Source organism: Suillus plorans (genome assembly GCF_016647745.1).
Source record: "Suillus plorans strain S12 chromosome Unknown HD556scaffold_75, whole genome shotgun sequence".
NCBI classification, from domain to species: Eukaryota; Fungi; Basidiomycota; class Agaricomycetes; order Boletales; family Suillaceae; genus Suillus; species Suillus plorans.
In genome coordinates, this window is record NW_024537459.1 from 1 (window position 1) to 25059 (window position 25059).

The following is a 25059-nucleotide window of genomic DNA, read 5'->3' on the forward strand; positions in this document are numbered from 1 at the left end:
TTTCCACATACATAATTGAGGCCCGGGAATTGTCCGGGTCAGCCCATGTCGGAGTTTGAATTTCGTATCCATCCATCAGTGATTCTTATCTTCACATCTTCACATCTTTCACTTGCATTGCCAGCGCCATAGTCCTGTATTAGCCATGCTGCAACTCCTGCATCCACTTCTGGCACTCTGAATGCCGGAAGCCATTACCGACCCCTGAAGCTGAGCCTTGGAACTATTTCCTGCACATTGGCAATGGCTGGATCGCGGGTCCGTGCATGCATCTCTCAATATCAGACGGAAGCTGCCAACAATGGTCTATCTTCTGACCGGATAAAGTATTTTAAAGCCGGGCTGCAATGGGAGATGAATGTATGTTACCACTGCCCTGATGACTTTGTTGGTCAATGCTAAAAATTTGAGCAGACTTTTGTCACACCACTCCTGCAGTACTCAGCTTCACAGAATATCGTGTCGGTTCTTCCGGTCCCTGTCGCTTATATCCTTAAGTTGTATCCCATGCTAACCTGGAACACGGTTCCGGACGACGTCTTTCATTCCACCTCCTTTCATTTGATGATGAGGCAATTGCAGGACATCCGTCCCGGATTGTGTTTGCATATACATGTCCATGGTGGATGGGAAACACCACAATCCCGGATCAACCATGGCAGTGGGATGAAATAATGGCTTCCTGCGTCTCTCCACTACCAGTATTGGGCGGTAAGATGTTAGCTGAATTGCCTTGATTGATGACTTATCTGTTCTAGCTTAATGTTGAGGATGATGCTTTGGTTCTTCCAGAGAAGTTGAGAAACACTTCGACTCCACCACTTATGGGACTGAGGTGGATTAAAGAACGCATGGAAGCATTGATGGAGGAGCAAGATGAGGGCATCAAAGCCAAGATGGCAGAGGTGAAGATGTACACTGACATGTTAGAGAAATTGAGGAAAGGCAAAGGAGTGTAGTCCCATTCAGTGTTCATTGTATACAAGATGTAAAATATTCTATGCATTCAAAAATCTTGCACCCGAGTCCCGGAAGCCCAGGTCCCGAGTCCCGAATTTCGGAGTTCGGGGTTCGGCGACCCGGAGCTCGGCAACTGTGTTGGGTGTCAGGGTATGCGGAGCATTGGAGATAGCATGTGTCAGTATTTTGCGTTTCATGGTTCATGTTTGGCTGACACATGCGATCTCCAATGCTCCGGATACCCTGACACCCAACACAGTTGCCGAGCTCCGGGTCACCGAACCCCGAACTCCGAAATTCGGGACTCGGGACTCGGGTTTCGGGACTCGGGACCTGGGTTTTGGGACTCGGGACTCGGAGCTCGTGACCTGGGACTCGACAGTGTTCTGAATACCGAGTCCCTGACGCCCGATTCTATAATCACGAAAGATTCCATAATCACGAAAGATGAACCATGAAACGCAGAATACTGACACATGCTATCTCCAATGCTCCGGATACCCTGACACCCAACACAGTTGCCGAGCTCCGGGTCACCGAGTCCCGAAGCCCCGAGTCCCGAATTTCGGAGTTCGGGGTTCGGCAACCGGAGCTCGGCAACTGTGTTGGGTGTCAGGGTATGCGGAGCATTGGAGATAGCATGTGTCAGTATTTGCATTTCATGGTTCATGTTTTGGCTGACACATGCGATCTCAATGTTCCGGATACCCTGACACCCAACACAGTTGCCGAGCTCCGGGTTGCGAACCCCCCCCCCCCGAACTCCGAAATTCGGGACTCGGGACCTGGGTTTCGGGACTCGGGACTCGGAGCTCGTGACCTGGGACTCGACAGTGTTCTAAATACCGAGTCCCTGACGCCGATTCTATAATCACGAAAGATTCCATAATCACGAAAGATGAACCATGAAACGCAGAATACTGACACTGCTATCTCCAATGCTCCGGATACCCTGACACCCCAACACAGTTGCCGAGCTCCGGGTCACCGAGTCCCGAAGCCCTGAGTCCCGAGTCCCGAATTTCGGAGTTCGGGGTTGGTGACCCGGAGCTCGGCAACTGTGTTGGGTGTCAGGGTATCCGGAACATTGGAGATCGCATGTGTCAGCCAAACATGAACCATGAAATGCAAAATACTGACACATGCTATCTCCAATGCTCCGCATACCCTGACACCCAACACAGTTGCCGAGCTCCGGGTTGCCGAACCCCGAACTCCGAAATTCGGGACTCGGGACCTGGGCTTCCGGGACTCGGTATTCAGAACAGTGTCGAGTCCCGAGTTCACAATGTCGGGGTTCAGGGTTTTGTCAAATGTGTACGGCAATAACAAATGTTAATTTGAGCATATTGATACATCTTCCCCCAGTCTCAAATATCAAGTGCTGAGGTCCGGGTGTCGGGACTCAGTACCCCGGCACTCGGGACTCCCATATGTCAAGTCCCGAGTTCCGATTATCGAATACCGAGGCTCGCATCCAAATTATTCAGTCCCATATATCACTTCGCAAATGCTCACAATTGAGTATTGAGGTCCAGATAACTATTGGTACATGGTATTCATTTGTTGGAATGTATATAGGTCACAATGCATGCTCTTTGTTTGATCTTTCACACACTGTATGGACCATCCACACTAGCCCATCCACATGATGGAACACCAGCGTAAATGTGAACAGAATCCCTCATATACCATGCCCAAGCAATCCGATCCCCTTCCACATCATAAACTCCATGTCTCACAATCCTTCCGGAAAACGCAATCATACAGCCGGAATTGTACTTGAACTCCAGCTGAAGGCTTGGCATTGTCATCCGAGCATTAGAATAGTTCCCCACGGTGGTGAGAATGTCGAAGCATTCAGCAATGGACAAATGGTCTCGATGATTTGGGGTTTCCCGATTGGAAATGATGGAGAGGGTGTTAAACACCGATGCCCAGTACTGCAGGGCCTCCGGCATCTGTGGCAGATCCTTGCTTACTGCTATATGTCCTAGGTTTGACAAGGTTCGCAACCCTGCCCAGTACTGCTCAGGATGCATGACTCTGAGTGCCGCGGACGCGATGGCTGCTGGCCTTGAAATGGCTTTGAGGATATTCTCGCAGGAAGGTCCCTTCAATGATGCAGATACCTCCGGATCGGACACATTCTTTGGGATTGGTGAGTATGACTGCCGGAATCACCATCTCATCAGATCCTACCTCGTGTCCCTGTTGAAACCATGCCGGAGATAAATTGATGCATCCGGGAGTTGCCCCAACATCTTCCGAGCCCCGGTTGAACCACTTTTGATTAGTTCGCCAATTGCCATCAGCCCTTACACTTTTTTCGAGGCTTGGAGCGAGCAAATTGGTGGCTTCCCTGATTTCCTTCTGTAGGTTCCATTTGATATTCAATATCCATTGAGTAACAATGTATATTACACACCTGGGTGGTGTCGGTCAGGGCGTCTGGGAGGTACCATGCGATGATGGCACCGGATGCATCGAGAATTGTGGCAGGTTCGTCGACCAACCTTTTGCCTTCATGGCCAGGAGGACACCTCTCAAGCAACCTAGCCTCTCTCTGTTCATTATGCCCGGTGTCCTTCGGGGAGATCAATTTGCTATATCTTGCAATATCCACCTGCATCTGAACTGTCATGCAGGAATTTGAATGATAAAACGAATTTTCCGAATCTGCAGGAAGACCCACTGGGATTTTTATATGCCTTTATGAGTACATCAGCCAAGCGATCGCACGCCATCACCAGATCAGTGTCTAGGTTGGGGGAAGGTATGACTGGGCCTCCTCCAGTCTTCTCTGCCTTGAATTTCTGTTCGGTATATTCCCCTGCTTCATAAGTCACAGTCAGGGCCCAAGTGCGCCAGATGTTTATACTATCAGGAGTGGAAGGGGAAGAACCGTTCATGCTGGATGTTAATCTTGGGAAATCAGACACTGAATGCTGAATGTCCGGACTTTGGTGTTAAAGGGGGTGGAGATAGAGAGGATCAGATAAGGGAGCCTGAGATAATTTTGGCTGTCAAAGATGTATTATTATCCATTGCTCAATGAAATACTACCTGATTGGAAGTGTGCTGGTCATCAGATATTCATTTGTCGACTCCCGGGTCCCGGAACTCGGAAGTCGGTACGGTTGACCCAAATTTGGGTGGTCGGAACTTGGCTTCTTGTAGGGAAACACAAGCCTCGCACCCCGGATTCCAAATTCTGCAAGACAACCTGTGCACCATCAAAGGCCATGTCAGGAGATCACCTGCTGCTCCGGGAACTCGGTAACTTTGATTTATTACCTCCTCTGAGTACGGTTGACTCACATTTTGGTGGTCGGAACTTGGCTTCTCGTAGGGCAACACAAGCTTCGCACCCCGGATTCCACATTCTGCAAGACAACCTACGCACCATCAAAGGCCATGTCAAGAGAGCACCTGCTGCTCTCTTCAGAAACATCTCAACTTCGGTTGGCCATTTAACACGGAAAGTATTAACTAAATTATGTGTTGAGTTCCGGGTCCCGGAACTCGGAGCTCGGTACAGTTGACTCAAATTCTGGTGGTCGGAACTTGGCTTCTCGTAGGGCAACACAAGCTTCGCACCCCGGATTCCACATTCTGCAAGACAACCTGTGCACCATCAAAGGCCATGTCAGGAGATCACCTGCTGCTCCGGGAACTTGGTAACTTTGAGTTATTACCTCCTCTGATTTGGTTGATGTACAACTACCTCAGCTCCATTATGTCTACAATTATGATACACATGGGCCCACCCATCTATATTTTATACCACCCTCGGCCCACCCGTCTAATACAACATCCCATACAACACCCTCGGCCCACCCGTCTAATTAATATGCGTCTGGGCCCACCCGTCTAATACGATATTTTATAATACCCTCGGCCCACCCGTCTAATTTAATATGTGTCTGGGCCCACCCGTGAATGTGATAACAAGTACCTACCCATCTATCTCATACACATCTACCTTAATACACCCATCTGCATAATATCCAACTACCTCGGCCCACCCGTCTACCTAATATTCATGTACATCGGCCCACTCATCTACTCTATATATTCCCTGCATGGGCCCACCCGTCTCCATCGGGAATAATTTGCCTCCCGGCCCATCCGTCATAGTCGAGGATATTTTTATCATGGGCCCATGGTCCGCTGGCCCGTATCATACGGGATATTATGCATGTCCGTTCCCTCGTATTATACGGAGATAGGTCACTGTAATATGTGACCGTGACATTGGTGAACGGACTTGTCTGCCTGGTTGAGAAACTTCGGCAGGAGCGGGTCATTGCCAATCCATCATTCCCGCCGCCAATGCTCAGCCATGGCAACAAGTCCTCCGCCACCGCATTTGGTATGAGGTACATGAACAGCGTGTTCGGCCCTTCGGCTGCTCCCACCTCTCTTTCTGCTGGAGTCGGTCAAACCTCAGCCTCCTGCCCTCCTGGTTGTCCCAACACGCAGGGTGACACTTTCACATCCAAATAAGTGTGCCGGCGGATTATATAGTTGTTCCATAGATCATGTGTTGGTCAGCTCATCATTCCTGTAAATCACTTGGTTCTGTATCTCATTGTTTTGGCATTGATTCGATTATAAATTGACTCTGGTGACATTGAAATGTTGGCACCATTTGATCTTGATCGGGTTTGCAGTTGGCGCGGCACAGTATACTTCGGTTTGTTCAGATGTAACTCGGTCATACTTGTGACCGACCGGCCTGTCGGCAGAATTCATCTTGGTTGTTTCATTGAGTTGGTTTGACCTATTGATTCTGCATGTGACCGATCCCATGTTCCATATGATTTGCATATCATATCAGCAAAACCAGTGCATATGTCTCGGCCAATTGTTTTTTCGACCGATTAAGTACACTTGGTGGCCCTTGTTACGCTGCAAGGCGGCTGTTTACTCCAGTTCCTGGCATATCATTATACATTATGTTTGACCAAGCATATTCTGACTGGTTGTCATGGCAAGTATATGATGACTGATGGTCTATGAACAACTTATTGACCGATCAATCCATCCGTAATATTTGACCGAGGTGGTCCTGGCAGGTGTATTGTGGAAGCTGGTATGTAAACACGGACCAATTGATCGACCTGTGTCCATGATCCTTCTGTATACTTAGAATCTCGGCCCATCTGTATATATCAGCACCACCGCCCACTCGGCCCGCTTGTTCATATCAGACACATACTTCATACACTACCTACCAAAAGTCAATAGAAAAGTCTACACTTATCTACTATACTACATACCATGGGCCCACTGTTTGTATTAGATAAACACTTGACATCAGCCCACCTGTATTTAACATGGCAATACATTGATGGGCCCACATGGGATGGCCCGTGTAGAACAGGGATATTTCAACCTCGGCTGTACGTATTATACGAGGGTAAAGTGACTGCAGTATGTGCTTCTTAATAGTTTTCTCCACCTTACCAGTTCTGTTCACAACACTCAGTCAGTATAATCATTGAACGCCTGACGTCCGAGTCATGTCCTCTGCCGGTGAGACTGGCACGTCGTCTACTCCTCCACGTGCTAATGTACCAGTTTATGGTTCTAGTACAATTGATTCCATTCAACACGACATCGAGCAGGCTAAGGAATGCAAGGCAGATGCCATGCTGCAAGCCCTCCTTCAGCGTGCTTCTTCCGCTCCCGAGACTAAACAGCCCGAGCTCCTGCAAAAGTGTCTCAAGGCAGTTCTGCCGGTTTGCAATGGACAGGCCTCCACTGCTCTCGTAGTAAAGTCATCTGATGTCGAGACAGCTCTCAAGGAATAGTGAGTGGTTGTTCTAAATACACTGATTGGGAGTTTTCATGATTATAAGTTATAACGATTGAAAGTATATGTCCAGGAGTTGAACACAACTTTTACAGCCCTTTTGTTAAGACCGTGCACAAAGGGTAGAACTGATTCCGAGGGGCTTGGCTTCAGCTCGTGCGCTGCGCCCCTTACCCGAGTATGTGCCCTTAATTTCAGAATGATGTCCGAAGAAAGTCCAAGGACGTCCGAAGCGCGGGAAAGTTCGGAAGGACTTTCCGGACAAGTGCAAGTAACTTCCGGACAAGTGCGGGAAAGTTCCGGAGGAACTTCCGGAAATTATGATGAGGTTTCGTCCTGATACGGATACGTGTAATGGCTACTTAGGACAAGTCCTAAGTAGAAGCAAACAGAGGAAAGGCTGCAAGGACAAAGTCCGAAGCAGAATAGGTCCGGAGGACCGCGGGAAAGTTTCGGACGAACGTCCGGAAACTTCGGAGGATCGGATGAGCGGATAAGCGGATGAGCGGATAAGCGGATAAGCGGATAAGCGGATAAGCGGAGCTCTGGCCTAGGGAATTTCTCCCTAGGCCCGAGATGGATATTGACTAAGTCGATAGACTAGAACTGATATGAGGACTTAGAGTGATATCTAGTGCGAGGACTAATATGATATTCAGACTGAGGAACTACAGGACATATACAAGAGTTTATATACTAAGGAAATAACGGAAAGATCAGTAAGCAAGCGTCCAAGGTGTCACGAGTACCTCATACGAACCATTATTCTTTTCTGAACTCTAAGTCCTATAAGCGCCCTGATAAAGCGCCTGTTCATAAGAATGTATTTACGGTTGAAGATGTAGAAGAGGATGCACCTGTGGTTGCGTCTATTGTAGAATTACCTAACGAACACGAGGTTGAGTCACGTGACTTATCGGAATATGCCGGACTAAACTTTATACCACGTGAACCTGATGCGATGTTCCAGAACCTGTCGGTTGCTGCGGCACGTGTTATGACATCATAGGTTATATATAGAATCGTACGATACCGTTTCCTATTATTTGATTGGTAGTTAGTTTGAACTCAGTTTCAGTCTCCGACTTAATATATGTATATAGGTAACTAGTTTGTAGTCGGTAGTTCTTTAGTTCAAACCTCTTGTCTGTACATTACTTGTACCAGCCCAGACGTACCTGCTCAATTCTATCTTCTTTTGTTTGGTTTATCTTGTGTTTGAGTCCTAGTCTCTGCCCAGCGTTAATTCGTTATTGGGTTGTGACACAAGGCTATGTATGAAGCATAAGCAAAGTTATCAAGCGCGAGTCGGAAATGAAGCATAGGTTAACGGATCAGTAAGCGTACCGGTAGTAAGTATAACCGAGATACCGAGGACAAGGAATACCGAATAGAGGAATAGGCTGTGTCAACGTTATATGCACAGGAAATGAATTAGGAAGCTTATCGTATATCGGATCGGATCGGACCGGACCGGACGTCCGGATGAGAAGCGTGGATATACAGGATATGATATTAGGGCAATAGGACAAAGGATGAATGATGCAGGCTAGCTGCAGAGGTATGGAGGTGTGATGTACAGAGGTAAAGGGATCTGGACATGGATGCGCGGATGTGGATGTGCAGAGGTGCAGGGATCCGGATGGGTAGAGGACTGGAGACATGGATAGGGCGTCCGAAGGTCCGGATGAGGCGTGGGAATATTGTCGGATGTAGGTCCGGAATACAGGATATGACACCTTTCATAAGAGCCACTAATATCGCTCTCGCGTGTCTTGAAGAGATCAAGGTTGATGGGATGCGTGCCCCTGTCTCCGCCGTGGACATGATCTGTCAGCAGAACGATATGCCTATGCACCAAACCCATCAGACCGCGGAATCAATTCGGAAGCCCTACCTTGTCATTCTCCCTTTGAACAGCGCATGCGCTCCCTTCCAGGATGAGAAGGGCGGCAAGAAGGGGAAAGAGGAGGAGGAACAGGAGGAGGACGAGAAGTGCAAAAGGAAGCGCAAGGCTCACATGGACACAAATGCAATGGCAAAGCCAAAGAATCTCCCCTGGAAAGATGTTCTAGTTTGCATCGAGTTCAAGAGAAAGATGCCAGGGAGGACGAAAGGGATCGACCCACCGCCCTGTTCGTACATAGTGAAAGACTATGTCCCCACCAAGCCAGAATATCTGCCAGTGGATCATCTTGAGGCTGAGAACCTGGCACCAGGCTCTTCGCAGACTCCAGCAAGACAACCTGTGTCAGACACTGCATGTAAGTAATGGCATTTAGGATTCTGAGACCAAACTCAATCGGCCAAGCTATAGTTCTATCTTCTAGTCTTACTTCTGCACGGCCTTCCTGGGGCAGGTCCAGGTCCAAGCGCAAGGCCATGAGTACTTTGCAATCCGCCGCGAAAAAATTCAAGATGGATCCTGACGGCACAGACACTGATGTGGATGCCGATTTAGATGTAACCATCCAGACGGGTCTGTACGTCGCCGAAATGTTTGCGGACAATCTCGGAGTCACTTATCTGCTGAATATTATTATTGTCGGTGAGTTCGTTCGTCTGCCGAAATTGGTCACACTCTTACCAAAGTTTTTTCAGACAATGTAATGAGAATCTGGTATTATGATCGGCAAGGAATTATTCAATGCTCAGGCATCAACTTCATTCAAGATCTCCCACGATTCATGGTGCTGTTGTATGCTTTACAATGCTTCAAGCTTCATGATTGGGGCAATAAGGTCTTCCTCCCAGTTCAAGTTGAGGGGAAACGATGCCACAAAATCAAAATCAAAGATGAGAAACTTGGAGAAGTAGATCTGCTGCTTCACACTAGTTACAACAGAAGAGTGACACGCTACGGACTGCAAGGACGGGCCACTAATGTGGTCCCTGTCGCCAGTGAAGCGCTCATGAAAAAATACGATAATCTCCAGGATGAGATGGTGGCCAAAATATTTTGGGGAGAGGCGAGTCGCACAAGCGAACCGGAAATCTTGGACAAGGTTGATGAGATCGCGAAGGTTCACAGTTCTGTAAAAGGCCATATCCCTGAGTTGCTGTAGCACTACAAGTTCATGAATTCCACGTCCGCCATCCGGGAGGCGCTCAGCGTTCCAGACCCCACCACAGGCAGTCGCATCCTCTACATTCTCGTATTTCGCAAGCTCAAGCCGATCACGGAGCTCTACAGTAGAGAGCTTTTCGACGTGTGGTATCAATGCATACTATGTACGTGTTTCATCGCATTTATAAGGCTCTCGTTGACATAGTGTGCAGGTCACCTTACTTTGTGGAAGGAGGGGGTCTATCATCGAGATGTCAGCCCTGGAAACCTGATGTGGTACTGGCAAGACGGGAAGCGGATAGGTGTTTTAAACGATTACAATCTATCCTCATTGGCGGATGACACAGGTTCTCGAGGCAATGAATGCATAGGAATGATACCATTCATGGCGATCGATCTTCTCAGTGTAACAGGTCAACGAGGCGAAGTCAAAGATCTATATCACCATGATCTGGAGTCCTTTATGTGGTGCTTTGCCTGGATCTCCTTGAAAGGAGTCCATCTATCTCAGGGATTGCGCCCCGTCGATGAATGGGCGACTTTAGATGCCAGGGCATGTCCCGTCGAGAAGTTTTTTTTCCAGGGGCATATAGAAGTCCCCGCACACTTGCACAAAGATAAACTTATGTGGAAATTCCTTGTGGATTGTTTCCATGTGCTTAACACGCACTCCTTTAATCGAGTCACACAACTATACCAATCACTAATATCGGGGGACAAACTGACCAACTCTGAGGAATCAGAATCAGACATTGATGGTTTTCTGCTGTCATTCAAGAACACTGAGAGCTGGGCTGCTCTCAGCAAACCTTCACAGTAATTTTCACTTGTTACACTACCTGGGTTCCAATACTTGCGTCAATTGCCCCTGTGTGCTTTGTCTCCAGTAGGTAAACTGATCGATTAAATGGATGATAGTGATTCGTCGTTGCGCAGAATGAACTGTTTGAATCAGACATCCTACCAAGCGATATCCAATATCACGTTAATGCATCACTTCAACTCATCGGAATCCACATGTATCATTGCCGATTGTAACAACGGAGAATCCAATATCCTACAATGGCTGAGCACTACACCTCCCAATGATCCTGGTGCCAAACATAGTATTGTTCAAGTACGTGATTCCTTTCAGATACAGGGTCCCAACGTACCAAGTTCTCGTGATGGACGTACTTGGATCTTCATACTCGCTTATCCCCAAAATCGTCTTTCATCTGTGACAATGGTCGATCAGGTTATGCTGGGACTAGCATACGTACCTTCACCAGGAAGGGCAGTGGTTTCTTTAGGTTCTCTAAGATTGTTGACCGCCATGATGAGTCTAGCCAGGAACATTCATCAGCAAACTGTTAAGAACGTGCTCAAGGGTCGGATCCGAAGGGCTTGGCTTCAGCTCGTGCGCTGCGCCCCTTACCCGAGTACGTGCCCCTAACTTCCGAAGGCTGTCGAACGATGTCCGAAGGTTACCGGACGATGTCCGGAGGGCGTCGGGCGATGTCCGGAGTCCGATGTCCGATGCGCGGGAATTCCGGCAGACATTCGGGAACAAGAGATAAGACTAATCCGGACAAAGTCCGAACTAGAAAGGAAACAGCGGAGGACTACCAAAGGTAGAGGCGGAGGTGACAAGTCTATGGGAGTCAATCCTAAGACGAGCGGAGGTCGACAAGAGAGAAACTCAAGTCGGACGGAGGAGAGAATGAGCAGAGTCTAAGATGATATTCGAACTAAGGATGTACATAGATTCTACAGGGTTTATATACTACTGAGGACTTATCGGAGAACAGAGATGCGCAGTCCGAAGCTATACAAAGCTGTGGACGGAGCGTATAGAAAAGTCAAACGCTAGTCTATCGGAAAATAGTAAATGAACCCGGAGATTAGAACAGATGAAAATAAAGGCAGAAATGAAATGAGGTATGGAAAATGATATAGTCTAACTGGAGTAGGAACGTACAAAGGGATAAGGCACGGAAGTTAGACACGGGTCGGATCCGGACATAGATAGACGTCGGCCGGATCCGGACTTCCGGAAATGATGTGTGTGATAGGTCCGGGTCCGGAACGCGGGATATGACAAAACTACAAGTTTTGTCACAGGTGTCACAGACTGTACAAGGTGCCACAAGGTGTCACAAGACACCACAGATCTCACAAACTTCACAGACCTATATAATAAATATCACACTATAAATGCTACTGATGTCTACAGATAATACAAACTAACATAAATATGTGAATGTTAGCAAGTATTTGTCTCTCTTGCTCACTATAATCTGACTAAGCTTGTATAGCTTGTACAGCTTGTACAGCTTGTACAAATTGTACAAGCTGTGCAGAGACTTACTGAAATTAATAGTTTTCTGACCTTATTCTAGTCTCTATTATCCTCAGCCTATTATATGTTGTTCAACTTGTAATAACTGACAATATAGTTGAGGTGATCCTTAATGTACAAAATATAATGACTCTGAATAAAATAAGACATACATCAGTTATTACTATTCAATTACAATTATATTAAGATACTATAGTGGAACTTATGTAGTAGTAAATAGAGTGGTAGTGTTGTGGGGTAATTGAATGGATACAATCAGGTAACAACTATATTAATGTACCACACATTTAATAGATCGACTCGTGAAACATGGTCCTAAGACAAGAGTCAAGCCGAGGTCCACTGGGAGTCAATACGCGTGACGACACCTGGTGGTGCCGGTGAACCATATTATCAGTCTTCAAGTCCAATTCTTAATTTCTTGTACACTATGCAAACAATCAGCGACGTCATTTTTTGCGACCAGATCTACGCTCCATTTAATTATTAATGGGTTCAACTGCCTTTCCGCAACTATCCTGCGGTCGAAGGATTTAAATAACAAATTACCATACGGAAGATATTAGGACATGGTGAGTGTGTATTGAGCATGGAAAAAGTACAGGGCACTGCCTCCAGGAAATACCAGGACCTAAACGAGTGTAAGAAGGCAGCCAATCAGGTGAGTTTGGTTCTGTAAATAGGTAGGTGGACGAAAATGAAAATGGGGTGATCCAAATACAAGGTGACTTGCGTGGATGGCCAAGGACAAGAGCAAACGACAACATAAATGACAATGGTAATTGCGGGGATTGTGGGGGGAAATGGTGTGACTTCGGTGACTGATGTGATAAGATAAAACGACTGATCATAAGGAAAGACAACAGGGAAGATGGAGGGGAAATGGCCGAAGTCTTCCAGTTTCTGGACGTTGAATGACCTGCAAGCTACGTATGTCAAGGCATCTGCATCGAGAATGTTAGTCAAGGTGTGATATAATGGAATGCCTCGGAAGATGCAGTCCATTGCCGCAGCCTACGTGAACATGGATATAAACCATCTCTCCTTCAAAGCCAAGAGACGTCACATTACCTTTGTTCACCTAGTACCCGCAGAATGCAAACCCCCTTCAGTTCCACAACTTCAGTCGCCCGGGTCGATATTCGATTATTACACATCCACGTATATCAGAATGGGTTCCCCAACGCCCTCAATCTCGGGAATGACGCATTTGAGATCAAATGCCTTGGCAAGCACAATTTTGAAGATCTTTTGAACGTTTATCGACGCAGATGTCGAACAGAAGACCAGCGAGGCGTGCATCGCACGAGCAAATCGTTTTGCCTGATCAAATCAAATTAGTTACGAAATCACATCATCTATATGATGTAAAGACGTACCTGCTTGGTAATCTCCTCCTGCTCGTCTCTTGGGAACGTCGCGAACGTATCAAATTTCGTGCCAATGAGAAATGGTATAGCAGTCTGATAAAAGGAATGAGCAATGCCATTGAAAAATATCTTGCGAAATATGAATAGACCTTGTTGAATCCTCGAGCCTGACGATACCACTCCTTCACCGAATTTAGCGTTGACTTTCGAGAAAGATCGAACATGAATAGAATCGCCACAGCATCATTACAGACGAGCGGCAGCATGTTGACGAACTCTCGCTGACCACCCAAATCCCATATTGAGAATGTGATGGTGGTACGCCGGACAGAAATCGTTTTCTCCATGAAGTTGACACCTGCGGCCCAACTCATTAGGATGGCAAAGCGCAATACGAAAAATGACGGGTCTTCACCTAGTGTCTGGATATAATCCTCATCAAAACTGCCTTCTACATACTTGACCATGAGACTCGTCTTGCCAATCTGAGAATCTCCAACCATCCCAACTTTGATGACTACGCTATTCTTCTCTTCATTGTTCTCCAGCATTGGATGCGGGTTCTGACCACTAGGGCCAGCGATTGAAGTTGAAGATACCGAAGTCGTAGGTGGGGACATTATCGATCAATGTAGAGTGGTATCCAGTAGGAAGTGGTAATTTTGATGCTGTGGTGGCACAATACGACACTGGAATCAATGGGTAACAGGGTATCAAGATGGGAGACTGTATGATGAATCAAAGTAGTCGGAAGAACGATAGAAAATAAAGACGCGTTCTGCCGTGCGCTGGTGAGATGTTTGATAAGCGCCTCGAGTGAGAATTGCAGGCTCACGCTCAGTACTGTACACTGAGACGCGAGCGACTCAACTTTTGCGTAGTCGCCCGTCAACAGCCAACGCAGAGAACAGACCGAGAGAATGTGGAAGTTGAAGGAAGGATGTAACTGCCGTAGCTTTAGGTAACGTGCTGTTTGGTTTCTTGACAGAAGTCTGTTTTCGAACTTGACAAACAGCTTCAAATTTGTTCTCCTGTTGCTGCTATGTAGTAAGGAGCTCCGAGGATCACGAGAGAGGTTATCATGTAACCATTCCTACTTAGACCAATCGAAGGACAATATAAGTTCGTATCAAGGTTGGTGTTCGACTCGTCTCACAACTTAGACTGAAACTGAAGCAGATTGTAGACCAGACCAAGCCAAGGATGGATGACTTAGGCCAGGGATCCAACGTCCAGACGTTCTGTCTGGGAAGCCACTACAAAAGTATTGACAGCTCTAGCAGAGAGTGCATACTACCTTGATTTATCCTACGACCAGCATCATACGGTAGCCTACTAGGGTTGGTTCACATTTATGGTGAGGGTCGTCACATGTACAGACAAGCACTGATATTCGTTGAGCAGTTGATACATCTAGCCTCACTGGCAGGGCACGTTCTTGTCAGTCTTGACTTGCACTTTAAAGATGCTCACTTGTGTTGTCCCGGCTGCTATGATGCTCCAATCCGAATCTGATGCAGCACCACCGAGGGTCGTTGACAATATTTGTCGCGTGGCTCGCTCGCATCCAACGATCAACTGCAGTCACCTTCACGAGCTGTACAAAACGACATCATACTGGGCGCATCTGCAACATTATGGGGGGTCGATGACTATCATCTTACCTTGTCTATCGTGTATGTGGTAGATGTTATCCTCGCATCATCCCAGTCAGCTTAGTGAACAGCGGTCTTTTCTATATCTGAACCATAACGATAACAAAGGGCGACCACATACCTGTCGACGACCAGTTTGATATCCTGGGCATAACCGAGTCGCTTGGGCGGGCAGATATGGCCACGTCTACCCCCGAATTTCGTTCATCCTCGATATAGGCGATCGTTCCTCGTGACACGTATGAGCCACACATGAAAAGACTTTACCAGCTGCTTGGGAACGGAAGCTAGGAATGGGAGACACGGTGTTTGGGAACATACAGCATCCGTAGTGGTATACGTCGGGCTGGTCACGACCCTAACATTATCTTGTAAGCCCATCGGGTGCCCCATGGCTCTCGCGCGCGAAATAGAACATTGGGTATGATGATCGAAGCCATCAAAATGTATCTTTGAGTTAGGTTCCCTTTACATCACACCCTCGATTCATACCAGCACTGGACACTACTAAGTGTGCTTTTATCGTGGATGAATTGAAGTACTCCTGACCCATAGATTTGGAGTTGTAGTGTAACAATCATATGCCCATTGGCATGCCACATGGATTTATGTGAGAATTTGCAAATTATCGGACTTGGGGGTGAACTTACGACAGCTTATGGACACCCAAGTTACACAACTTCTAGAAACTGCCAGCAGAATTTTGGAGGGTAAGTAAGTAACTCTGGTTACCCCCACAGTTTCAAACATAAATTCCAAAGAGGGGGCTTGCTTCTCTCATACCTGAGGCCTGATTGCTCATCAATACAGTAAACCATGCCGGCACTCACCCACGTCGATTGGTTGGTCCTATATCTTGTTAGGGTTGAAGTGTATCTAGTAAAGCAAGTGTTCGGCAAGAAGAACCCTGTACCATATCCCCCGGGATGGCCTCTCGTTGGGAACATTACTGACATGCCTGATGTCAAGCCCTGGCTTGGCACCTTCGCTAAGTGGGGCAAAAAGTATGGTGAGTACTCCTTGTCTTTCCCAAGTCGTTTGTTTCAATAGCTGCGTGTAGGTGATATAAGTATTGCATGTCGTGGCACTACTTGGTCAGCACGATGCTAACTTATCGGAGTGGCACTAGGAACTAGCCTTACTCTGACATATTGTAGATGCAGGCGTCCCGGTGGACCTAAAAATTCACATCACAAACATCATTACCTAGGGCTGCCGTCATTTATACAATTTACATTAACTAATCATAAATTTCTCCAGTTAAAGAGACTTTTTGCGTTCCCGCATAATATTGCAATAGTAAATACGAGTAATGAGACGGTGCTTAATTACCTTAGCCCAGTTCTCCCACTCCGCTCTGGAAATGGACCTCGCCGTTTCATCTCGTGCCTGATCCTAAGGACGAGGCTTGCTATGACAATCATTCTCCCCATCAGCACTACCACCGCAATCGCTTTCAATGCAGGTATGTTTAAACCCCTTGAGCGTCTAACCAACGAAGACAGCGATCCGTGCAATATGAGCTGGCCAATTGACAGCAGGGCAGCTCTCACGTAAAATGGATGACAGACGGCCCCGTATGGTCCATTTGTGACAAGCTCGTGTCCTTTGCGGACACTGAGCTTGAATGTGAAAAAATGATCAAGGATGTGAAAACACCACCAGCGGATGAATCCCCCAATGACAATGAGCGCCGTGCCGAAAAGGAGAGGGGAAGTGTCAGAAACGTCTTGAATCGCTCGAAGTGAGCTAATTATCGTTTGTAACCCGTCGGGGAAAATGTTGGGGTCTATAGCGTGCAAGGTAGTGATAGCTAGTTCTGTGAAAGCAATAGCCCAGATTATTGCCTGATAGTTTCATTAGAGATAATTGTGGAATACTAATGATCAGCTGCCTTTGTCATTGGTAGCCCGTAGTTGGCATCCTGAAGAAGAATCCACTCTATGAAGTTCTTGTTGACAACATCGTCACTCGTAGGAACATGGGGAGCCATGAACACTACGTGCATCGCAATAGGGGGCGAGAGAACGAGTAGTATCTTGAGAAGAAACTCCATCTTCCTGAAGAACGCTCGACTTTCGCGAACGCTTTTATTCGCATCAAGGGTTGAGATTCGGATAGTCAATCCCCGCGCAATTACGGGTAGAAGGTGTGAACTGGGAATTTTTTGACAAGTCCGAAAACTCAGCAGGGAAGACACTGACAAGAAACACCATGTTGCTCGCATCATTCCAAATGGTTGCTCATGAAGCGGCTTTTGTATCCATGGTTCAGATTGGTAGTAAGAAAGAGAAACTTTCACCGGTTGGAGAATCTGAGGTTGTAGTCTAATTTGATCACTGCCACGTTGCTCGTGCGACGTGCGTAGAGATTGAGGTCAGAGACAGCTGAAAATTGGGGCAGTCATCATACCCGTCACAATCTTCCCGTAGGGAGGAGGACTGTGACCACCGTCAGGTTGAGGGCGTCGTAACCCTCATACTTTGAGTCGAGTACGCCAAATCAAGATACGAACCCATGTTCCTTAGTCCAAAGCTGCTAAGACATACCAACTTTTACTGTCAGCATGCAGCCGACAAACAAATAAGAACTGGGCTAACGTACGAAGTATCCCGGATGACGACGTACCATGCTATGAAGACGGATGTCACTGCTGGCAGCTGCATGTATTTAGATATGATCGAGCCACAGCGCACGATGACGGAATCCCGAGTTGATGAAAAGCAAGGAAAAGATCCATCATCAAATTGAATCATTATCAGGAAGTTCGGTGAGTCCCGGTGACTCTCAGATTTGTCTCGGATCTGTTTAATTTCGGAATGGCAAAATAGAACCGGTCACTACCAAGTCACTAGTACCAGCTTGAATCTTGACACATACGACTCGGATTTAGCAGACAAGTCACCATATAGTCAGTGTCAATCTCAAGGATTAGAGCCAGGTCTGTCTTCGCCGAATACACAGTGGGTGGTCCCCAACTGTAACTTGCTCTAAGATTGTTACCGCATCAACACTAGAGTTACAGGTGTTCCGTCGTACGTGGATTGCTGCAGCTTATGAGAGCAGTTGCATTTTGACATTACTCTTGGAAAGTCTGTCAACGCCTAGGTCTGAGCAAGCGATATGAAAAAAATATTAACACAAAGGTATCATACTGCCAGCAGATAGAAAGTCCCTTTCAATAAGTCTTACCGTAGGATGTGCGCGATACATGAATATGACTCCCATCAGGTTTTAAACACTACAATGAGGATGAGCAGTATTAGTATGAGAAGAGCAATTGTGACTGTAGAGCCTAAACCAAATAAATGAGCAAATTGGACGTTCGTAGGTCATCAATGATGGGAGTTACCATTTCGTCTCGCGCCTTGAGCAACACGTTCAAGTTTGCGCCTCGCACTGGACATGCGGGCACCGGTACCGTCGAGCTCAGTGTCTAGGGCATCAAGAAGTCCCGTATGTACCTCGAGCTCGTCGCCTATCTGGAGGGAAATGTGATGCTGTCGACCAATCGAAGAAGAAAGGTGGTCAAGGTGAGCATCTTGCGCTAGTGAATCAAATGTTATAAACCATATGTTAGGTTTTGGCGGCGAACATAAACCTTACCATCCATTATCTGCCTCTGTTGCATCAAAATGCCATTTTCATCTGAATCCTGCGAAGGGTCGTCGGTGTATGGTTCGTAGGTTGTCTCAGGACTCGGAACACGTTCAGCTAGAGGTGGGGGTGACGGTGGCATCGGAGGGGGTATACTGGCATGAGATTTGAGAACGCATTTACAATCACGCAAGGCACAACACACGTATGTAATCCAGCCTTCTCTGCTGCTTCTTCCCCAAACATACCGCGCAGCCGTTCGTAGTGTGCTCTAAGGCTTTCCGCAGTTTCATCATCGGAAGTGGTGCGGAGGGCTATGACGCCATCCCTAATCTTATGTAAATTGGTTGATATTGTTTGCAGATGTAGAGTGGGATGGGAGGCCTGGAGGCGCTGCCGTTCGAGCAGGAGAGAAAGTGTTGAGGTCGCAAGAGATGTCAGTTTCGCAGCGGACATGGTTCGTGTACAGAGGTGGGACTCCGGGGCCCCTCAAGCGAAGAGGATGAATGGGTGCCGAGAAGGAAGAGAAACTTTGAAGGAGCTCCCTGAGAGTATGAGAGCTACCGATATTGCAAAGTTTCGCAGCCCTGAGACGGAAGTTGGGAGGGCCTGCCCGCCGCCACGGGTCACATGTCGTATCACGTGAAAGAAAAACGCGTCCTGAAGCGACTAAGCATCTCACCTTCATAAACGGAATGGATACGCACTATAGCGACGTGAAATTTCTGCCCAGAGGCTTTTATCAATGAAGTTCAATGAAGTTCTGTTTATGCATGAAATATACATGTAGCGTGATTTTATCAGCGAATCATAGCATCTTATCTTATCTTATCAATGCCAATGATCAGGTGATCATACAGATACCTGAGCTTATGTGAGCGTAGAAACAAGTTACCAAAGTCCAACCCTTCAAGTTACTTAGTACAATCTCCAGCACGAGAACTTGACACGCAACCATCATGTCAAATCAATCTATACATCCCAGTGCTCTGGCAGCATTACAACGCCCTTCGAATACTGGAGATCGCTCTACAATTCGTAAACTATCTGATTTCGATCAAGGCGTGCTTGCGGTTTCTACATCGCACGATAAGAATCTTGGAGAATTGACACACAGATTCGACCTTCTCTGTCCCCGTAACGGATGCGGTAGCGTAATCTTGAAAGCGGGCATCGGCCGATGGGTAGAGCGTGATAGTGTCGAGGTCCGACTCGTTTCTGATTAATCCATACCATCGACGTCACTCAGCGATGTCGTTAGCTCGATACCGTAAAGGAGTCTCTTCACCCAGACCTGCCAGCATTGCCAGCTCCACCTGCGACTGCGCACTGGTGGTTGGTGACTCCGAATATGATGGAATTTGAGAACATTGGTTTTACAAGGCCTGTCCAGAAAGACGGTCAGTGTATCGCCGGTTTCCATTCCCATTCACCTGCCCTAATAACAAAATGCCAGCAGTTGCAGCAAAAAAGCTCAAGTTCCTGATATGCGCAGAGTGTGACCTTGGTCCATTGGGATGGTGCGAAGAAGGGGGCAATGAATTTTGGCTAGCTTGTTCGCGGGTGGGATATCGCTAAGTCACAATGATATGGGGCTGCGCGTATTTACAGACTGATACTGAACAACTTCAAGTCACGAAGCCAGCTAAAGAAATAACAACCAGATGTGTAGCAACAAACTGGGATCTGCCAGTGCTGACTCGACTTCGAGGTGGCACCTCGGAAGGCATGACTCTTGCTACGTTCAAATCCGTCTGCCCTCGGGTCGCTCAAGAGATAATGAAATGAGGTTAGGCATGAAAGACCCCGACATGTCTATTGAATCTCTTGAGCGGTTTCGTAGAGCCATGATGCATATCACATCGATCGATACTCGAAATTCAAAGCTAAATTCATACTCTGTCTGTTTCCATCCGTATCAAAGCTCAGGCGGTTTCTCTTTTTTTTTCTTTTTTTCTTCTTTTGTAACGTATTACGAAAGAGAGAAAAAGAAAAAGAAAAGAAACCCCTCCCCCAAGCACTCTGTATCCGTTGCATAGCGCCCGTGTTATATTATGACTTTCCAAAGCAACCTGAGGCCCGATGTGCCAGAACCTATGACATTGAATGAGTTCTTGTACATTCCGTTGCACCTGCTAGTGATGGCTTCAGGATACATTGCTCATTCTGCTCCCATGACACCCCATATCGCCTTTCCAACAACCGAAATTCCATCATTTTGATTGCCTGCACGACTCTGACCGTCATCAAAAATTTCGGGACCCAAGAGTCCTCGCCGCACGCTGAGGAGTAAACGCATTATAGACTCTGTGAATTCGGGGTGGCCTTGACTGGTGAGAATATGAATATCGGTCAGGCGAAAATCAGAGTGCGATGCGTCCCTTAGGGACTCTGACTGTGAAAAGAGAACCATCCCGTGAATCGGCGATTGGTTAGACGATGCAAGAACATGGAATGATGGCGGCTTGGTGGGAACATGGTCTCGATTCATTAAATGTATGTTCTCGAGAAAGAATGAGTACGATAGCAATCGAAAATAAAGATTTCTAACCATTACGCCAGATTCGATGCCATACACTCTCTTTCCGAGTTCAGTCAATTGGAGCTTTGTCGCAGAAACTTCGAAACGAGTGTTGCGAACACATGTCCCGCCCATGGCAAGCGCGACGATCTGATGTCCAAAGCATATGCCTGTTAAACGATCATCAGCCCTTGTAGACTGTATGAAATGTATTCATCGACCAAAGATCTTTATCCGCGGTTTCTCTGTCGCGATCACCCTCACGTACTCAATCAACTTTTTCATCCATTCTCTACCTGGCTGTTCATATTCGTGGGCAGTATGTGCTGTGCATGGCAGGAGCAAGATTCATACTCATGACATACACATGCATATGTTTCCACGCACCAGAGCCTGTGATTAGTATTGCATCGTAGTCATCCTCTTTAGGGTAAACCTGCACGCGCACGTCGAAAGGCTCAAGTGTGAACGTCGTTTGTGAGTCTAGGTCAATGGTGTGAAATCGAGCCTTGTAGCAGAGTCAAAAATAAATGTACAACGAACCAGCTGAATGAGTCTCATTGATGGGCTTCAATGATTCTTCTAGCAAGGTTCCGAAAATTCTTGTGTAGTCCCCGTGCTGCTCCCGAACAGGATCAGCGGGTACATCGCATATGAGCAGTGCAATACGGCGATGTGTTCCCGGCTGATACATCGCCAAAACCAAGGGGAGGCGCTGATACTGAGAGAAGTATTTGATTAGTGTTACATCGTTATCAATGATTACTGATACTTATATCATTACAGCCCGTTGGGATGTTGAATGACTCGCCGAGTCGGACCGCTTCGGTCCAGGTTCTACCCGGTTTCCGATGGTAAAACGAACACTGCCACGGACAGCGCATTAAAGCTTTCACTTCAATCCGTTTCAAAGTTCTCGCACTATCATCATCCGTGGTTTCTTTCAATGAGCGAGGTTGTAAACGCTATCGTCGCTTTTGCAGTCATTGTCATCATCTTCCGATGGGCAACTTCATGTGAGTAACGAGCTATTGATTCCACCAATATGTCCGCTTCTAACAAGTTTCTACGGCAGCCAGCGACCCTTCCAGTAGGAGGTCAGCATCTTCAACTCTCGGTTTCAGGCCAAAGAATGTAACGCAGGAAATGGTTGGGCTGGAACTTTATACCAGTCATTATGCTGAATCCCTCCTCGCAGGTTGACCAGATACATTCCATGTTTCCAACCATACCACAGTATGTTTGTTTTTAACTGCAGAATTTCTCACTTACTATTGTCACAGAGATAATATTCGTTATGACTTGCTGAGGACAGGGAGCGTCGAGATCACCTCGAATAAAATTCTGGAGCGTGGATATCTTGATGCGGTGTGTAAATATCTCACTTGATGTCAATTTCATGCATTCGAGCATTCTCTTTTATAGCCTCCTCCAGCATATTTCACTGTCTATACTCGCACAGAGGTTCTCCCACAACCCCGGCAAGTTGCTCCTCAAGGGCAATCGACAGGTTTAGCACCAACCCCGAAAGAGAACCTTATATCCCGTTACAAGCTACAAGACCGAACGCTATCCTCCACTTTGTCACCCGAAGATCATCTTGCCTTCGGCAAAGCCAACTGGGAGGATTCGTCGGAGAAGCGCGAGGCTAGTTTGCAGGAAAGGAAAGCACAGATGATTTTGGCTGCCAGACAGTGCGTCTCTATCCTTGAGTCGATGCCCTTGATTAATTAATCATTATCAGACGATTGCTGGCACAGCAAACTCGGAAAGAAGAGACAGACGCGGCACCAGGTTCTTCGTCGTAATAAACATCTCATTCTTGCAACAATTACTCAGATGCCGTGATTCCTTGCATAATAAGCGTTACCAAATGCTCTGTACTTATTGTTGCTGTTTTGTTCATACATCCCATGTCTCATCAGATCCTGGACCGGCCGTCATCATTTGCAATTCTTTCCCCTGCATGATCCGACAACAATGTGATACAATACCTGTTCATTCCTATTCACCGTATCTTTTAGAGCTTAGCGCTTATCCCTGGCATGATCAATAGAAGGCTGGGCTTTCAAAAGCTCAGTGGTTTGAAACTGACACTGCTGGTGAGTAACAGTGCCTCACATTTGATTAACCCACAAAAAGTTATCTCTAGCTGCTCACGACTGCATCATGCGGTACGACGACCATGTTCATTTCATAACCTTACTGATGGCTGATGATATTATTGCCTTGGCGGTCTGAGAAATTTAAATATATTAAACCATACCTTGGGATACCTGCTCAAATGGATAACAGCGATGCGGACCTACATAGACTGGTAGTGACTCGGACTCATGAGCGCTGAGCCCACACCAGCACGCAGAATTTCGACAGATTCTCAGGCTGCGGTGACCGGTCGCCACTTTTCACTTAGGCGGCTAGTACGAACATGATTGCGAGCTGTAGTATACACCAAATTGTCACATATATACGTGGTTCGCAATCAGATCTGTATACTGTTCACCTGCGTATCTTGTTATCCCAGCCCGTAATCAATTAAAGGTAACGGGTAATTCCATCATCTGGAGGTGTCATCAATGAGCCTGAATAATAGTAAACTAACAAGCCGGGCTTCCGCTTGTTCCTGCTGCCTCGCTTGAAACATTCTTACTGTGGGTCGTACACTAATCTTGCATCGTTCCGAGGCTGTCGATGAGTCGGCGTGGCAGATTAAGATAGCGAAGAAGTGATATAAAAGGCAAGGACATCAGCACGATGTCGGACCTATGATTATCGGCCGATGCCATATTACTGGTCTCGCTCATACACTGACCTGCTACGCAAACAGAACAATAGTTTCGGTGAGAGAATTTCTATACTTATATACCGCAACAAATAAAGGAAACTGTTAAGATGGGATGCCCTGCGGGCTGTCCCGGGACCCGGGGGTCAGTGTACGAGGTAAGTATAGTACGAATAGCTGAAGCAATTATCTAACAGAGTACTAGTGCACGCAGTGAGGGAGTGGAACAGCAGACATCACGATCGGTGAGTAGACTTGCCCAATGGGCTCCTGCCCGAACAACTTTGACTTCCATTTTGATCAGGCTTCCATTGCAGAGCAATCTCCACGCTCGAGCCATGGTGCTGACTGTGCGAGTATGAGGCATTCACTGTCAGTGAATTTTTCCTCGATGCTACCCTCAAATTCTTGAAGTACGTACGTTGTTGCTGGCCTCACATTCAGGATCGTCATGGCATGAGAAGCTACTATTAGGTTTTGACTCAGTTACTGGGAATGTCGAATGCATGCACGATGTACGTAACACTACATCATGAGGCTAGTGGCGAAATGTTAGCTTGGTTATGAGATTCCACGACTAAGGTGAGACGCAATCACGACTTTTTCAGGACACTGTCCGCGTTAAAGACGGAAACGATTTAGTGACTCGGACTGCCGGGCGCAACAGAATGCTCCGCGCAGTCCTGAATATCAACTCAAGTGCTCATCTGCCATGCCTACGACCTCGGGTTGGTTATGTTCAGTAATCTCCGTTCGCACGATGCAAACAATCGAGAAAGTAATCGACTTTCAACAGGTAGCTTAAGAGGTCGATAAGAACACCGGTACCGGTCGTTCTTAACACGTGATATCCTCGTGCTTGGAATGATACGGCATCGCGATTCGCATTTCAGACAAGCGTGAGGGGAGCATTGCTTCATAGCGACAGGGGTTATCAAATCGGTT

General features: G+C 46.9%; 10 protein-coding genes across 10 annotated transcripts; 5 read left to right on the forward strand and 5 right to left on the reverse strand.

Moving 5' to 3' along the window:
* Nucleotides 1-243: 243 nt before the first annotated feature.
* HD556DRAFT_1312470 (uncharacterized protein) lies at nucleotides 244-959 on the forward strand (the record flags this gene model as incomplete). Its single annotated transcript, XM_041300664.1, has 2 exons — nucleotides 244-360; nucleotides 759-959. 2 exons carry the CDS (start codon nucleotides 244-246, stop codon nucleotides 957-959), a joined length of 318 nt encoding a protein of 105 aa, XP_041155034.1.
* Nucleotides 960-2873: 1914 nt separating this feature from the next.
* Nucleotides 2874-3583, reverse strand: HD556DRAFT_1217221 (uncharacterized protein; the record flags this gene model as incomplete). The annotated part of the gene is made up of 3 exons (XM_041296712.1): nucleotides 2874-3110; nucleotides 3163-3333; nucleotides 3389-3583. Coding segments are annotated over 3 exons (603 nt in total), but the record flags the coding sequence as incomplete, so codon positions are not given.
* Nucleotides 3584-6488: 2905 nt separating this feature from the next.
* HD556DRAFT_1448400 (uncharacterized protein) lies at nucleotides 6489-6840 on the forward strand (the record flags this gene model as incomplete). Its single annotated transcript, XM_041307420.1, has 2 exons — nucleotides 6489-6778; nucleotides 6828-6840. 2 exons carry the CDS (start codon nucleotides 6489-6491, stop codon nucleotides 6838-6840), a joined length of 303 nt encoding a protein of 100 aa, XP_041155036.1.
* A 1673-nt stretch (nucleotides 6841-8513) lies between these two features.
* HD556DRAFT_1448401 (uncharacterized protein) lies at nucleotides 8514-10668 on the forward strand (the record flags this gene model as incomplete). Its single annotated transcript, XM_041307421.1, has 5 exons — nucleotides 8514-9045; nucleotides 9099-9329; nucleotides 9383-9804; nucleotides 9847-10012; nucleotides 10061-10668. The coding sequence occupies 5 exons, from the start codon at nucleotides 8514-8516 to the stop codon at nucleotides 10666-10668; spliced, it is 1959 nt and encodes a 652-aa protein (XP_041155037.1).
* A 2670-nt stretch (nucleotides 10669-13338) lies between these two features.
* On the reverse strand, nucleotides 13339-14179 carry HD556DRAFT_1246328 (small GTPase; the record flags this gene model as incomplete). Its single annotated transcript, XM_041298599.1, has 4 exons — nucleotides 13339-13512; nucleotides 13569-13652; nucleotides 13709-13917; nucleotides 13975-14179. The coding sequence occupies 4 exons, from the start codon at nucleotides 14177-14179 to the stop codon at nucleotides 13339-13341; spliced, it is 672 nt and encodes a 223-aa protein (XP_041155038.1).
* Nucleotides 14180-16542: 2363 nt separating this feature from the next.
* Nucleotides 16543-17055, reverse strand: HD556DRAFT_1246299 (uncharacterized protein; the record flags this gene model as incomplete). Its single annotated transcript, XM_041298598.1, has 1 exon — nucleotides 16543-17055. A coding segment is annotated over one exon (513 nt), but the record flags the coding sequence as incomplete, so codon positions are not given.
* Nucleotides 17056-18441: 1386 nt separating this feature from the next.
* Nucleotides 18442-19267, reverse strand: HD556DRAFT_1434302 (uncharacterized protein; the record flags this gene model as incomplete). The annotated part of the gene is made up of 4 exons (XM_041305309.1): nucleotides 18442-18509; nucleotides 18567-18761; nucleotides 18821-18966; nucleotides 19017-19267. 4 exons carry the CDS (start codon nucleotides 19265-19267, stop codon nucleotides 18442-18444), a joined length of 660 nt encoding a protein of 219 aa, XP_041155040.1.
* Nucleotides 19268-19705: 438 nt separating this feature from the next.
* On the forward strand, nucleotides 19706-20746 carry HD556DRAFT_1407407 (Mss4-like protein). Its single transcript, XM_041304044.1, has 3 exons — nucleotides 19706-20016; nucleotides 20073-20211; nucleotides 20271-20746. The coding sequence occupies exons 1-3, from the start codon at nucleotides 19771-19773 to the stop codon at nucleotides 20387-20389; spliced, it is 504 nt and encodes a 167-aa protein (XP_041155041.1). The 5' UTR covers nucleotides 19706-19770; the 3' UTR covers nucleotides 20390-20746.
* On the reverse strand, nucleotides 20747-22108 carry HD556DRAFT_1407412 (class I glutamine amidotransferase-like protein). The gene is made up of 5 exons (XM_041304045.1): nucleotides 21876-22108; nucleotides 21720-21815; nucleotides 21554-21658; nucleotides 21363-21502; nucleotides 20747-21314 (listed from the first exon to the last, which is right to left on the reverse strand). The coding sequence occupies exons 1-5, from the start codon at nucleotides 22024-22026 to the stop codon at nucleotides 20973-20975; spliced, it is 834 nt and encodes a 277-aa protein (XP_041155042.1). The 5' UTR covers nucleotides 22027-22108; the 3' UTR covers nucleotides 20747-20972.
* Nucleotides 22109-23099, forward strand: HD556DRAFT_1407420 (uncharacterized protein). The gene is made up of 5 exons (XM_041304046.1): nucleotides 22109-22348; nucleotides 22408-22481; nucleotides 22531-22568; nucleotides 22616-22700; nucleotides 22758-23099. Exons 1-5 carry the CDS (start codon nucleotides 22135-22137, stop codon nucleotides 23064-23066), a joined length of 720 nt encoding a protein of 239 aa, XP_041155043.1. The 5' UTR covers nucleotides 22109-22134; the 3' UTR covers nucleotides 23067-23099.
* Nucleotides 23100-25059: the final 1960 nt, after the last annotated feature.

Coding starts and splice junctions, on each gene's coding strand:
- HD556DRAFT_1407412 (XM_041304045.1), bottom strand. CDS start 22,026: ATGTATCAGCCGGGAACACATCGCCGTATTGCACTGCTCATATGCGAT. Junction 21,659..21,719: donor AATACTAATCACAGGCTCTG/GTGCGTGGAAAC, acceptor TGCCATGCACAG/CACATACTGCCCACGAATAT. Junction 21,503..21,553: donor ACCGCGGATAAAGATCTTTG/GTCGATGAATAC, acceptor ATCGTTTAACAG/GCATATGCTTTGGACATCAG.
- HD556DRAFT_1407420 (XM_041304046.1), top strand. CDS start 22,135: ATGACTCGCCGAGTCGGACCGCTTCGGTCCAGGTTCTACCCGGTTTCC. Junction 22,349..22,407: donor CTTCCGATGGGCAACTTCAT/GTGAGTAACGAG, acceptor TTTCTACGGCAG/CCAGCGACCCTTCCAGTAGG. Junction 22,569..22,615: donor ATGTTTCCAACCATACCACA/GTATGTTTGTTT, acceptor CTATTGTCACAG/AGATAATATTCGTTATGACT.
- HD556DRAFT_1407407 (XM_041304044.1), top strand. CDS start 19,771: ATGTCAAATCAATCTATACATCCCAGTGCTCTGGCAGCATTACAACGC. Junction 20,017..20,072: donor TAGAGCGTGATAGTGTCGAG/GTCCGACTCGTT, acceptor CGATGTCGTTAG/CTCGATACCGTAAAGGAGTC. Junction 20,212..20,270: donor AAGGCCTGTCCAGAAAGACG/GTCAGTGTATCG, acceptor AAATGCCAGCAG/TTGCAGCAAAAAAGCTCAAG.